The sequence below is a fragment of the Pinus tabuliformis genome, chromosome 5_1 (assembly GCF_031772625.1).
Source record: "Pinus tabuliformis cultivar Carrire ecotype Pingquan chromosome 5_1, CPIR1, whole genome shotgun sequence".
Taxonomy (NCBI): Eukaryota; Viridiplantae; Streptophyta; class Pinopsida; order Pinales; family Pinaceae; genus Pinus; species Pinus tabuliformis.
Genome location: NC_142305.1, coordinates 115793458 through 115807220, shown reverse-complemented (window position 1 = coordinate 115807220; position 13763 = coordinate 115793458). Strand labels below are relative to the sequence as shown.

Genomic DNA, 13763 nt, shown 5'->3' with positions numbered 1-13763 from the left:
CCTTTTTGTGTGAGGACGAGTCCCTTCAATGAGGCTGACTAGTAGAAGATGGAGCCAACTTGATGGATGGAGGCTTATTATACATTTTGACACAAAAACATATTTTCTTCTTTGACATAAGGAGCCCAAGAAGGGTCTTTTACATAATGACTATGACTTTTGACACAACCCTAAAAGCCTTTAATGGAGGCTTGACCTAGAACAAAAATAAAATGAGCATGAAACCCATGCTTATAAATAATTTTCTTTTACAATAAATTTTTTTTTTTCTTTTTTTTGACAAATACATTATATCATGACTCAAATACAATTATGAAGACTAATACTAGTTACATTTCTCAACACCAAGTGCCAAGAGGAATCAAATTTCTTGAGGTGCAAACATTTCCTCGTGTTTTGCACTCAAAATGATGTTTGTATCTTGAGAGATTGCATCCCTCTCAGTGCTTGAGAGATCCGGAGTTAAGATGGATCTATGCTGGTTTATCAAAAAAATCCTGCAATATAATTAATAAAAATATAAACTAAAAATCAAGCATAAACCCAAATTTTATTTGCACCCTAGATACCTACCTGGAATGTAACAACCATCCAGGTGCCACTTGTACTTTGTAACCCGTTTAGAGATTCTTTTAATGGTTATAAAAGGTATATTTTGTCCAACAGAAGCCTTCAACTATAGAAGGATCCACATTCTTGCAAGTGTAAACTACAGGGTAGAGTTCACAACATATTATGTTGTGTCTTTATAAGCAGATTCCTTATATCTTCCTCAACAATGCTATGATCTCTGTTTAAATTTCCGCACCTGCTCCAGTTCTGGGCCTTACCAACCCCCTATTTCGGTATGTTTTCTATGAGTTGTTATAACTCTTTTAACCTAACAATAAAAGAATATTTTTCCCCTGAAAACTGATAAGTGAGAGTTCCTGGATAAAAAGAACGTAAAGGAAAAAGAAAACACATTGAAACTAATTTATAACATACCTGTAAAATACATGTATCACTTAACCGCAGTGTCCCATGGCGACCCCCATGAATAATAATTAAATCAGGATCCATCAAAGTGGCTGCATGATTTGAACGTGCTAATGGGACATCCCCTTGAACTTTAGGAATGATCCATTTATTTTTCATTACATCATATATGCTGCAGTTAATCATGTATCAAATAATTCCACTTATTTGCTAGAAATAAACATTCTAGAACTGGAAAAGTGTTTTCTGAGAATTTCCTTTTAAACAGATAAAGCAATGATGCAGTGATGCAGTGAAAAGAATTACCTCAAGCAATCTTCTTTGACAATTCCAGCATCACCTTTCCCCCCGAATAGAACACCATATGCTCCAACAGTAGTCAAGGAATGGTAACCTCTTGCACATGGGACTCTTCCACCAGGATTCAATGCATTCCACTCCAATGAATCTGTTTACCTGGCCGCGTTATAATTTAGCTCAGACACAATTAATTGCATAGCATATCTTGGGAATGCAAAAAGTGGAAACTTGGGCAATCAAACAATTCAGATGGATATCAAACCAATCCTACAGAAAAAATGAGTGGAAAGGGACGAGGTAAAACAAGACCCTTAGGACATCATTCCAGTGGCCCACAATTGACCGAATTGCAATTACCAGCTGACTTAAATACACCTTAGCTTCCAGAAGACACTTTTATTACAAACCAAAAAGAAATCAGCAAAACAAAAACTTCTTGCATCATAACGTTTATATCATAAATACACTTGTTTACCATATTATGAAATTCATTTACATGCAATTCTGTAGAAAACCACTGTGGTTTAAGGAATAGAATCTAGATAAAATGGAAAACGATGTATTTTTCAAGGAGGAAAAATGTGGCATTACCCATGGCTAATTCCACTCCGTCTAAATCAGTACACATGAAAAGTAATACAGAGAAAGACACTGCATTATCAACTTCACTTAAGTAGGTTTGACCTGTATGAAGAAGAGAAAGATCCCCCAACCAGTGAGGATCATTATTTCCATAACCTCCATAACCTCCATGAATCATAATGGCTCTGCTCTCTAAAGGGTGCAAAACTGCAGCATGAGTGCTCCTGCATCTAACTTCAACAGAACCCTTTATAACTGGACTGTTCCACTACATAACAGATCAACAACCACAACACAATTAGTGTCGCAATCAAAGTCAAATTAGTCCAAAAGATCAAACCTAAGAGATGAAACCTACATTGTATAATAAAGCTAGTGAGACTGCAATATCTTGTATTTTCCACTTTTTATAATCCTGCATACATGAGCCTATGGGGCTTTGGATTGACAGTGGGTGGGTGCACTGTTACAGCACTCCTTGCAAAAAGGTCACGGGTTCAAATCCCCCATGGGTGGTAGCCTACCAAAAAAGAAAAAATCTGCATACATGGACATCCTTCTTTCAACAAATGATTTCTGTCCCTTTCATGTTCTTTGTAAGATTTTTGACTGTTTTTTAACATTTGAAAAAGTGCCTTATGTAAGAAGATTACGGCAATTTAAGTGTTGGCTATTTGGTATTCTAAGGATACAGGGGTGACATAATGTAATGACATTATTGTAATGTATTAATTTTGGTAATAAAGAAATATCAGTAATGATTGGGTCAACCGAAAGCGGTTAGAACTTAGGACAACCACCATGTGCTGAGAAATATAGCTCAAACAGGAGCTTCTTGCACATGTTAGGTGTAAACATAAGAGAAGCAATTCGAGACAACTTCTAATAACCACTTAGTAGAAGTGGGAAATAATACCAACTTGTACTTTCACTTAAATAAATAAATGTAAAAGTCAAATTTCTCATGTTATTTTAATCTTAGAAATCTAAATGAATATTCTAGAATATTAGTAAATTAGATTTGTTCCAATCTAAGTTGTACACTTGTTACACACCAAAAAGAGTAATCCCATAAGATGTTATGCAACCAGCTCACAAATAGAAAGATCAATGACTTAAAAATTATCTTCTTCAAGGGGGAAACCTCCTTTACATTACATAAATGAACAATTCTTGGACGATTTAAATGACAAAACCTTCTTTTTATATATAGGAGTCTAAGAGGTCACAATATAATCAGCGCCTACATAACAATAATAATGTAAGGGCACAATAATAACAATAGAGGGGTTCTATGGAGCACAATAATAACAATAGTGGGCTTCTATGGGCACAACAATAACAATAAGGGGCTACACTAACAATAACAATAAGGGGTTACACTAGTATTATAGGGACCTAATATGCCCTCACCTTCAAAAAAGTGTTGTCCTCAACGCTTGAGTAGATTTTGATGCTTTTGTATAAAATTATCATCCTCCCACGTGGAATCTTCAGCGGGTAAGTTCTTCCACTTGATGAGATACTCCGAAATTGATCGATTTCGTAGTTGTTGAGTTCTTGTTTCCGTGAATTCTTCAAGTTCCAATATGATTTTTCCTTCCTCGTCAAGTTCTAGCAATATTGTTTGAACTGGGAGTTTGTCACCTATAACCTTCTTTAAGCATGAAACACGAAAAACTGGGTGCACTCGGGAACATGCAAGAAGCTCCAATTAGTATGCCATAGTACCAATCTTTTGCAACATCTTGTAAGGACCATAGTACTTTGGTGATAATTTATTATCCTTCTTAGCTTGCTTGAGGGACATTTGTTTGTAAGGTTGTAGCCGTAAAAATACCAGTCACGTACATCAAAACTTCTTTCGTTGCGATGCTGATATGCCTGTTGTTTCATTCGATTCTGCGCCAAAGTGAGGTTATCCTTTAAGAGTTGGAGAACTTGTTAATGCTCGATGTGATCTTCCACTGCTTAAACCTTAGAATTTTCTCTTAAAGATGATGCGATGGACAGTGGATGATATCCATAAAGTGCCATAAATGGGGTCATTTTTGCCACAGTATGAAAGGAAGTGTTATACCACCATTCAGCCAAAGGTAACCACTTTACTCATTGTGTTTGTTTATCAAATACAAAGCAACGAATATATCCTTCCAAACATTTGTTCACTATCTTAATTTGCCCATCAGATTGAGGATGATAAGATGAGTTATGAGCTCATTGAGTACCCAGACAATAAAATAATTATGTCCAAAAAATTCTAGTGAAAATGGGATCTATGTCACTTACAATAATCTTTGGTTTCCATGTAGCTTTGGAATTTTTTCCGTAAATGTAGTAGCAATTGTATTGGTTTTAAATGGATGAGATAATTCACAAAAGTTTGCATACTTGGTAAGTCTATCAACCACCACCATGATGACACTCTTTCCTTCGGACTCGGGTAAACCTGTGATAAAATCCATTGAAACCTCCTCCCAACATTGACTTGGAATGGATAAAAGTTGTAACAAACCCGGGGTCTTAATTGTCTCAACTTTATTTTGTTGGCAAACCAAACATTCCGCCACAAACTTTTGAATATCAGATTTAACGCATCCCAAAAAAATTCCTTTTTGACCTTGTGGTAAGTTTTTAAAAATCCTAAGTGCCCTGCTAAGGGAGAGGTGTGCAATTCCAAAAGAATATTTTGTTTGAGTTGGGAATTCTTACAAAGATATAAGCGATCTTTGTACCATAATGAATCATTTTTCCAGTTAAATGTATCAGATGTACTGGGATCTTGCTACAACTTTTGAATGAGTGTCCACACTTCTTCATCATTCTTCCATTCATCCCTTGCTTCGGTTATCCAATCTGGTTGGATAATAGAAATGGCACAAAGCAATGCTTCCACATCCTCATCCTTTCTTGAGAGTGCATTTGCAACAACATTTTGTTCCCTTTTTATAGATGATTTCAAAGTCATAACCCAACATCTTTGTGACCCATTTTTGTTGCTCTTCTAAAGATAATCTTTGTTCCAAAAAGTATTTAAGAATATCATAATCTGTTTTTACCTTGAAGTGTCTTCCCATTGGGTAAGGTCGCCATCGCTTTAGTGCATGTAGTATTGCCAACATTTCCTTCTCATAAATAGCTTTGTGTAAATATTTTCCTTTGATTCGACGGCTTTCAAAAGCAATGGGTCTTTCTTCTTGCATTAAAACAGCACCAATTCCATTTCCTGAGGCATCACATTCCACAATAAAGGTTTTTGTGAAGCCTAGCGTAGCTAAGGCCGGTGCTTGGCACATTGCCTCTTTAAGATGTTCAAAGGTCTTAGTTGTTTTTGGAGTCCAAGAAAATGCATCTTTCGTCAGTAATGTTGTTAGAGGTGCTACTATTCTCCCATAATTCTTAACAAACTTGCGATAATATCCTGTCAACCAAAAAATCCTCGCAAATGCTTTATGGTTGTGGGTATTTTCCATTCCTTAATGGTTTTAATTTTGTTAGGGTCTACCTTAACACCCTCATGAGATACAATATGACCCAGATATTCCACCTCCTGTACTCCAAAGAAACATTTGGAGGTTTTTACATATCATTGTTTCTCCTCCAATAGCTTGAGCACCCTGTCAACATGTTGAACATGATCCCTCCAAAACTTGTTGTAGATTAGTATATCATCAAAAACTACTAACACAAAATTTCTAAGAAAGGGTTTGAAAATGGAATTCATCAAACCTTGAAATGTAGAATGTGCATTGGTAAGGCCAAAAGGCATGACCAAAAATTCATAATGACCCTCATGAGTTCTAAATTTTGCTTTCAGAATGTCTTCAATCTTCATTCTAATTTGATGATATCCTGAACAAAAATCCAACTTGGTAAAGTAAATTGCTCCATGTAATTCATCCAATAATTCATTAATGACAGGAATGGGAAATTTATCTTTAATAGTGAGCTTGTTGAGCTCCCTATAATCCGGACACATGCACCATGTTCCATCCTTCTTGTGCACCAATACTACTGAAGTTGAGAAAGAACTTTGACTAGGTTGAATTATACCAGCCTCCAGCATTTATGCAACCATATGTTCAATTTCACTCTTTTGGGCATAAGGATATCTGTAAGGCCTAATGTTTGAAGGAACACTTCCTAGAACCAAATGAATAGCATGATCATGATCATGATCACGAATAGGTGGGAGGCCTTTGGGAGTCTCAAATACCTTGGAATGATTGTCCAAAAATATTTGGAGATATGGAAAAATAGATGATTTCAATGTTTGAACCTCTAGTGAGCATAATTGTGCAATTACGCCCCGTTGTTCTTTCTTTAAAAGTTTTGTCATGCCATTAGAGCTAATTATCTTTCATGGTTTCCCTACGATACCCCTTAATTCAACTTCCTTTCCTTCCCAAAATAATTTCAAGAAAAGTTCTTGAAAATTAAAAGCTATCGTACCCAAAGATTGTAATATTGAACTCCTAGTACAACATCAGCAACACCTACTAGAATGGAAAACATTGGACTATTCAATACATATACCCCCATGGTTAGCTTGATATTATGGTACTTTCCAAAGCAATTTATAGTTCCTCCATTTGCAACCATCACTTGACACTTTGGTGCTGGATATAGGAAGCAATTCAATTCCTTGGCTATCTTACAATGAATAAAGTTATGGGTACTACTTGAATCAATCAACACTATTAGCTTTTTCTTATTGATAAGTCCTTCTATCTTGAGAGTTTGAGGAGTGGTAATTCCTGCCAATGCATTACAAGATATGGTGGAATTCATTTCTTCTTTCTCTAGTGTTGGTTCCTGGTGTATATCCTCTTTTTTTGAAGTTTCTTGTTCCTTTTCTTCCTCCTCTTCACAATCTATGTAAAATAATTTCTTCTCAACACACTTATAACCTTTAGTGTATTTTCTATCACAACTATAACAAAGCCATTTTGCTCTTTTTTCTTCCAATTGTTGTGGTGTCAACCTTGTAGGTTGTGAAAGGCTAGGAGCAGCAACACTTCCATCTTTATAGTTGTGAGTGGTAGGTTTCCTTGTTGCCATAATTTCACTTTAAATTTTTCTTGCCAACCTGAATGCCTTCTCCAATGAAGCAGGTTCCCAAATGCGAACCTCATATTGGATGTTATCCTTTGACGTCCCCATGAAGACATCAATCCTATGCTCCTCTGGAATATCATTTACCTTATATTCAATTTTTGGAAGTCCTCAATGTGCTCCGCCATTGAACCCTTTTGTTTGAGATTTACCAATTGGCTAAAGAAGGTGTTTCTCTTTGTATCCTCGTAATGTGTTATCATTTCCTCTGTAAAAATTGACCAAGTGACAAGTGGTTTACGAGAACAAAGTCATCGATACCATACAAACTGATTGGGTTCTAAATATAAAGTTGCAATGCGTACCTTTTGTATGTGTTGCACATTATGGAGATCAAAATATTTCTCCATTTGTAGTATCCATGTTACCGGATCCTTGCCATCAAACTTCCTCATATCGATCTTTGGAATATGGTGGGTCTTCAATCCAATGTTAAAGTCTATGAAATCATGATTAACATTTCTTTTGTTCTCATCATGAGTTTCATCTAATACTATCAGGCCAGGTAGTAACTCCACAAAATTAATTCATATTATTCCTTCAGGTAGGTCTTTATTATATACATGAGGGAGACTGTTCACTTCATCTCCCAATGACTGTTCATATTTCTTATTATTTATTTACATCAATTGTATTTATTCACCCAATCCTGATGATTAGGTGTCAACATTCCCCCCCTTAATCTGAAGGGATGTTGGTGAGTCCAAGCATCATTCTGAATCGTTCAAGCTTTTCTCTTCCAAGCGCTTTGGTGAAGATGTCTGCAATTTGCTCATTAGTGGAACAATGACGGAGATGGATTGTCTTGGCCTCAACATGATGTCGAATCAGATGATATTTAGTATTGATGTGCTTCGTTCGATCATGGAACTTTGGGTTCTTGGCCAACTTTATTGCAGAGGTATTGTCAATCATGAGTGGAGTTGATTGTACTTGTTTTACTTGCAAATCTTCAAGAATTTTCCTGAGCCGCACAATTTCTTTTGTTGCCTCAGCTGCTGCCACGTATTCTGCTTCTGTCATGGAATCTGCTGGAACTGATTGTTTGCGTGATCTCCATGAGACAGCTCCTAATCCAAGACTCATAGCATATCCTGAAGTAGATACCCCAGTTTCTTTGTCTCCATCGAAGTCTGAATCAGAGTATCCAATCAAACTGAAGTCGTCCACCTGTGTATACTTGATTCCAAAGTCTTGAGTTCCCTTCAAGTACCTTAGAACTCTTTTTGCAACAAACCAATGTCCCTCACAAGGCTTTTGCATAAACCTGGAGAGGATTCCAACAGCAAACGAAATGTTTGGTCTGGTAGTAGATAGGTAGTTGAGACTTCCTACAAGTTGTCTATACTTTGTTGCATCCTCAAATTCTTTTCCTTCAATAGATGTGAGCTTTAAGTTTTGTTCCATTGGAGTAGTAAGAGGATTGCATTCTGTCATGCCAAACCTATTTAACAGATCTCCAATGTACTTCTTTTGAAAAAGAAATATGGACTTCAGATGTTGAGTTACTTCAATACCAAGATAGTAATGAACATAGCCCAAATCAGTCATTTCAAAACTTTTCCCAATTCCTTCTTTATGGATGCAATGTAGCTTTCATTGTTCCCTGTCATCAAAAGATCATCTACATATACCATAAGATATACAACTGTTTTGCCAACTTTCTTTACAAATAAAGTCGCATCATCAAGATCATAATGTTTGAAATTGAGTTTCAGAAGATGCTCAGTTAGTTTTTCATACCAGGCTCGCGGTGCTTGTTTGAGGCCATACAAGGACTTCACAAGTTTGCATACTTTATGTTCATGTCCTTTCACAGCAAATCCTTCAGGTTGGGACATAAAAACATTCTCTTTTAGATCTCCATTCAAGAAAGCAGTTTTTACATCTATTTGATGGACTTTCCAACCATTCTGAGCCGCTAGGGCAAAGAGTGTCCAGATGGTAGCCCATTTTGCTGTGGGGGCAAAAGTCTCCTCATAATCGAACCCTTCCTTCTGTGCAAAACCTTTTGCCACAAGCCTGGCTTTGTGCTTGTCAAGTGAACCATCAACTTTATACTTGTTCTTGTAGACCCACTTGCAGCCAATTGGTTTGGTTCATAATGGAGGATCAACCAGCTTCCAAGTGTCATTCTTTATGAGGGCATCATACTCCTTTTGCATCGCTTCTTTCCATTCATCATGAGAAGCAGCTTCTTTGAAGGAAGTTGATTCAAAATCTGTAGACAAGTTCAATTCACAATCATAAGAAACATCCATATCAACAGGTGAATTAGAGTCATCTACATCACCTCCATTTTGCCGGTTTGAATTTCTAGTTCCTGTCTTTCCAACCTCATCAGGATTAACACTTTCAAGTGTCTTTGTCAGCCACTTTGGGGGACCTTTCTCAGATGGTCCAAGCTGCTCCGTTGATTGAGTTGGGACTGAATCAAGGTTGAGTCTCCCAATTCTATCAATCACATCACTTAAAGCATTATCCATTGTTGGAGTTTCATTCAGGGGAGAGTGTTCTTCAGAAGAAGAATCCCCCCTTCAAGATGTGGAATCTGATTATCAAATTCTTGAAATGATTTTGCATTTGCGAATCTATCCAAGTGATCAAGTTGCCGCTCAATAACATTGTCAATTTTGGATGATTCAAGAAAAATTACATCTCTAGATACAACAAACTTTTTATTGACTTCATCATAGAGACAGTATGCTTTGGAGGTGTTTGAATACCCCAGGAAGATACACTTACGACTTCTTGCACCAAGTTTGTTTCTATGTACCTTTGGTATCAAGTCATAACAGGTGGAACCAAAGACCCTAAGATGCTTTACCGAAGGAACATGTCCATACCACATTTCATATGGAGTCTTGTTTCTAATAGCATTAGATGGACATCTATTCTTTATATATGCAACACATAGAGCAGCAACAGCCCAAAACATTATCTTTACATTTTTTAAGAAGAGCATGGATCGTACCATATTTAAGATTGTCCTATTCATTCTTTCAGCTACACCATTCTGTTGGGGATTATAAGGCACAGTTGTTTGATGTTTGATCCCATGTTGGTGAAGATAGTTTTCAAATTCATTTGATGTGTATTCTTTTCCATTATCAGTGCAAATAGACCCAATATGAGATTGTGCATCATTTTCAATCGATTTATGAAAGTTCTTGAATGTTTGAAAAGCATCAGATTTGTTCTTCATTAAATAAACCCAACACATTCAGGTGTAGTCATCAATAAATGTCATCATATATTTATTTCCATTTGCAAAAGGAATAGGCATTGGACCACATAAATCTGAATGAATGAGTTCAACTTTTCTATGTGCTTTTGAATGTGAATCATGAAAAGACTGTTTGTTATGCTTTCCTAGAATGCAAGCATCACATTGCTTAAGTTTCCTAGGAATTGTAGGCAAACCAACAACACCATTTTTCTTCAACAAGCGGAGGCTATCATAGTTCAAATGTCCAAATCTAGCATGCCATAATAAACTTGATGGAAGTGTACCTTCTTCATAATGAGAATTGTATGAGAAATGTTGTGCACGAGCAGAGGTACATTGCAGCTTGAGAAGCCTTTTTTCTTCTATTCCCCTCATGACAAGTGAGTGGTCAGATGCTTTTCTCACCTCAAGCTTGCCATCAAACATGTGAATGGAGTGACCTTGCTGGCAGATGTGGACCAAGGACAACAAGTTTCTCTTCAATTGTGGGAGATAGAGAATATGATGTAGAAGAAAGTCTTAAAGACCAGGCAATTTAAGCCTGATTGTGCCAAGCCCTGATGGCTTGATTTTTGATTGGTCTGCAAAGTATACTGCTCCATCAACATTGTCAGTAAATTCTTCAAAAAAATCTTTTCTATGAGTCATGTGGCAAGTTGCTCCTGAATCAAGCAACCAATCATTTTTCCAAGAAACAAGTGAAGCATTGTATAAATCTTCATTTACTCCAATATTACATTGTGCCACAACATAGTGAGCGGATTCAGGTGCTTTACCTTTGTCTGTATCATCAATTTTACCTTTCTATTGGTTTCTTTGTTGCTCAATTTTGTCCCATGGTAGCTTGCATGTAGAGGCATCATGTGATCCATTTCTTTTGCAGCGTATGCAATGCAAATCTGCCTTTTCTCCTTGAGAGTGGCTGCCCCCCCCCTGCCTCTAAAATTTCTTCCTCTTCCTTTTCGACCACCTCTTCCTTTGGAAGACTCTTGAGCAAGATTATTCTCTCTATTTGTAGGACACACAACTTTTTCGGAAGACAGAAAACCCTTCTCTTTTTCAACAAACTTCTCCATCATACAATTTGCACTGAGCCCAAAAATAATTACAATATTTGTAGCAAAACACTAATAGTAATTTGCTATGTCTTTACAAAATGGAATCAACTGCAAGCTCTCAATATTCATATATCATGCAATATATATTGTATTCCTTGTAACATATTCCACAATATTCATATACCAAGCACGGTCATCGAGTCAATGCACCAAAACAGCAGTGTTCTTGGACAGCAGTATTCTTGGACAGTAGGTGACATGCTACACCTTTATGCAACATATTTCCCTCACCTCATTGTTTATGCGAGAACTAAATGAAAGGCTCATCGACGAAAGAAGATGACAACCCACGAAGGAACGGATCATATGAATAGAGGGAATAAGGACCCCGTTGGATTCCTTTTTCCGGGTAGAATTGTTGTTGCAAAAACGCATACTCGCCCTATTCGTTTATATGTCAAACTCATAAATCTACATAAAGCAAAACATTGGATGCAATGCATCAGGTTCTTCTTGTTAAACACTATGCTCAATACCTAGACGGCATGCCGCTGGCGGATGGCAGTCGACTCCTTCTCTCGGTACTATGCTAAGAGTCTACGTCTAAAAGCAGCTTTCGAGGCCCTCTCAAAGGGAAACTATGAGGAAACGGTGCGCTTGTGCAAGCAAGTTGTCAAGCAGCCCGAAGGCCAAAACAATTATGAAGCTCTCGTGCTTCTGGGCAAGGCCCTCTTCTGCGGGAACCAATACGATCACGCTCAAACTGCGTACCGCCGCGCTGTTGATCTCAACCCATCAGCCCTGCGAGCTTGGCAAGGGGCTTACTGAATTGTATGAAGCATCTAAAAATTTTGATAAGGTTCTGAAGGCCGAGGTGTATTCCAATAGACAGTAAGGTCTACGCAACAACGAGCAGCGTGGAGGGTTAATGGCGAATGGAACACACGTCGGTGTTAACGCGTTTCAGCGTTCAATGGATGGGGCAGCGATCAATATATGTTGCGTTCAATGTAATACACAAGACAGCGTAAATATAAGAACTGCGTTAACATATACAGCGTTCAAACCTCAATGGGGCAGCGTTAAGGATAAACAATCATATAGATAAGCAATGGTAATGGCGGTATGGTAAGCAACCATAAGAATAATGTATGCGGGTGTATACCACAACGTATATCACACAGCCTCCAATGGCGCAGACAATGATAGACAATGGATATGGCAGAGAGCCTAGAGAGCGCAAAAAGGAAAGGAGGGAATATGGCGCAGACAATAATTATGGCAGAGAGCCCAGAGAGCACAGTGGACAGACTCCACAAGGGGCAGTGGACAGACTACAAGAAAATGGCAGAAAGGAGTTACATCTAATTGCGGGAGCTGGCTCTGATACCATGTCAGGCCAGGTAGTAACTCCACAAAATTAATTCGTATTATTCCTTCAGGTAGGTCTTTATTATATACATAAGGGAGACTATTCACTTCATCTCCTGATGACTGTTCATATTTCTTATTATTTATTTACATCAATTGTATTTATTCACCCAATCCTGATGATTAGGTGTCAACAAATACCTTTTCGCCATTAGGAAGCATTTCTTGTAGCAACTTTGTCAAACCTTTCATGTCTACTTTTAACCATTCTTCAAATCTTCCATGTCTGATTTTAAACCATTCTTCAAACCATCCATCTTAGATTCCATTTCATTTGTGGTTACTCTTTGTGAGAGCAAAATTTGTTGCACTTAGTCTTGTAATTTTGATATATCATGTTGCATTTCTTCCCTTCTTCATGTGTCGTAGAAGAGCTTTCTGGTTGTTTACTAGGTGTGTCCATTTTTTTGTTTCGAGACATTTTGAAATCAAACAATGATATCCATGCTTCATTATGCGCTTTGTATCACTTCAAACTGATTTTCAAACAAAAGTTATGCAGAATTTAAAAAATACACACATTTTTCTTGCTTTTTAGGAACTAGATATTGCAATTGTTGTATCTTTGTAATTACAAATCTCCGAGATCTGAAATTTCGTCTTGTAGAAGAACCAGATGCCCAATCTCCCACGATGACCTGATTATACACTGGTTCGATAGAAAGAACTTGTACGGAGTGCCACGTGTCACTGTTTCGACCTTCGGCCCTGAAAATGATACCCAAAAAACTTCAATCTGTCCTCTTTCCATCACTTTTTACAAAATTCAAATCCTATGCTCAGAGAGAAAGTTATGACGATTTTCCCTAGGTCCCCTGTTTGAGATGGAATTCTGGAGACTACAAAAACCCTAACTTCCTCAGATCATATCTTTGAAAATATAGTGACACAAGATCTGAAATTCATACATGAAGTTCACCAAGATTTCAGCGCCACGTGATTGCAATTTCAGCTTCTGAAGCTTCATAGAAAAATTTATAGCGTAACCCTAGAAATCCAAAGCTCTAATACCAAATGTTATGCAACCAGCTCACAAATAGATAGATTCAAGACTTAAAGTTAGCCTCTTC

General features: G+C 37.3%; 1 protein-coding gene across 3 annotated transcripts in view; it reads right to left on the bottom strand.

The window, feature by feature from the left end:
- Window positions 1–13763, bottom strand: part of LOC149163695 (uncharacterized) — a 411291-nt gene that overhangs the window by 372248 nt on the left and 25280 nt on the right. For 2 of the 3 annotated variants that reach the window (XM_089431820.1, XM_089431821.1), the window contains exons 3-5: window positions 1870–2128; window positions 1285–1426; window positions 988–1150 (exon numbers count right to left, since the gene is read on the bottom strand). In XM_089431820.1, coding sequence (XP_089287946.1) covers window positions 988–1150; window positions 1285–1426; window positions 1870–2128 — 564 coding nt within the window. The remainder of the gene's footprint in view (window positions 1–987; window positions 1151–1284; window positions 1427–1869; window positions 2129–13763) is intronic. The other variant, XM_089431822.1, reaches the window with a different exon arrangement.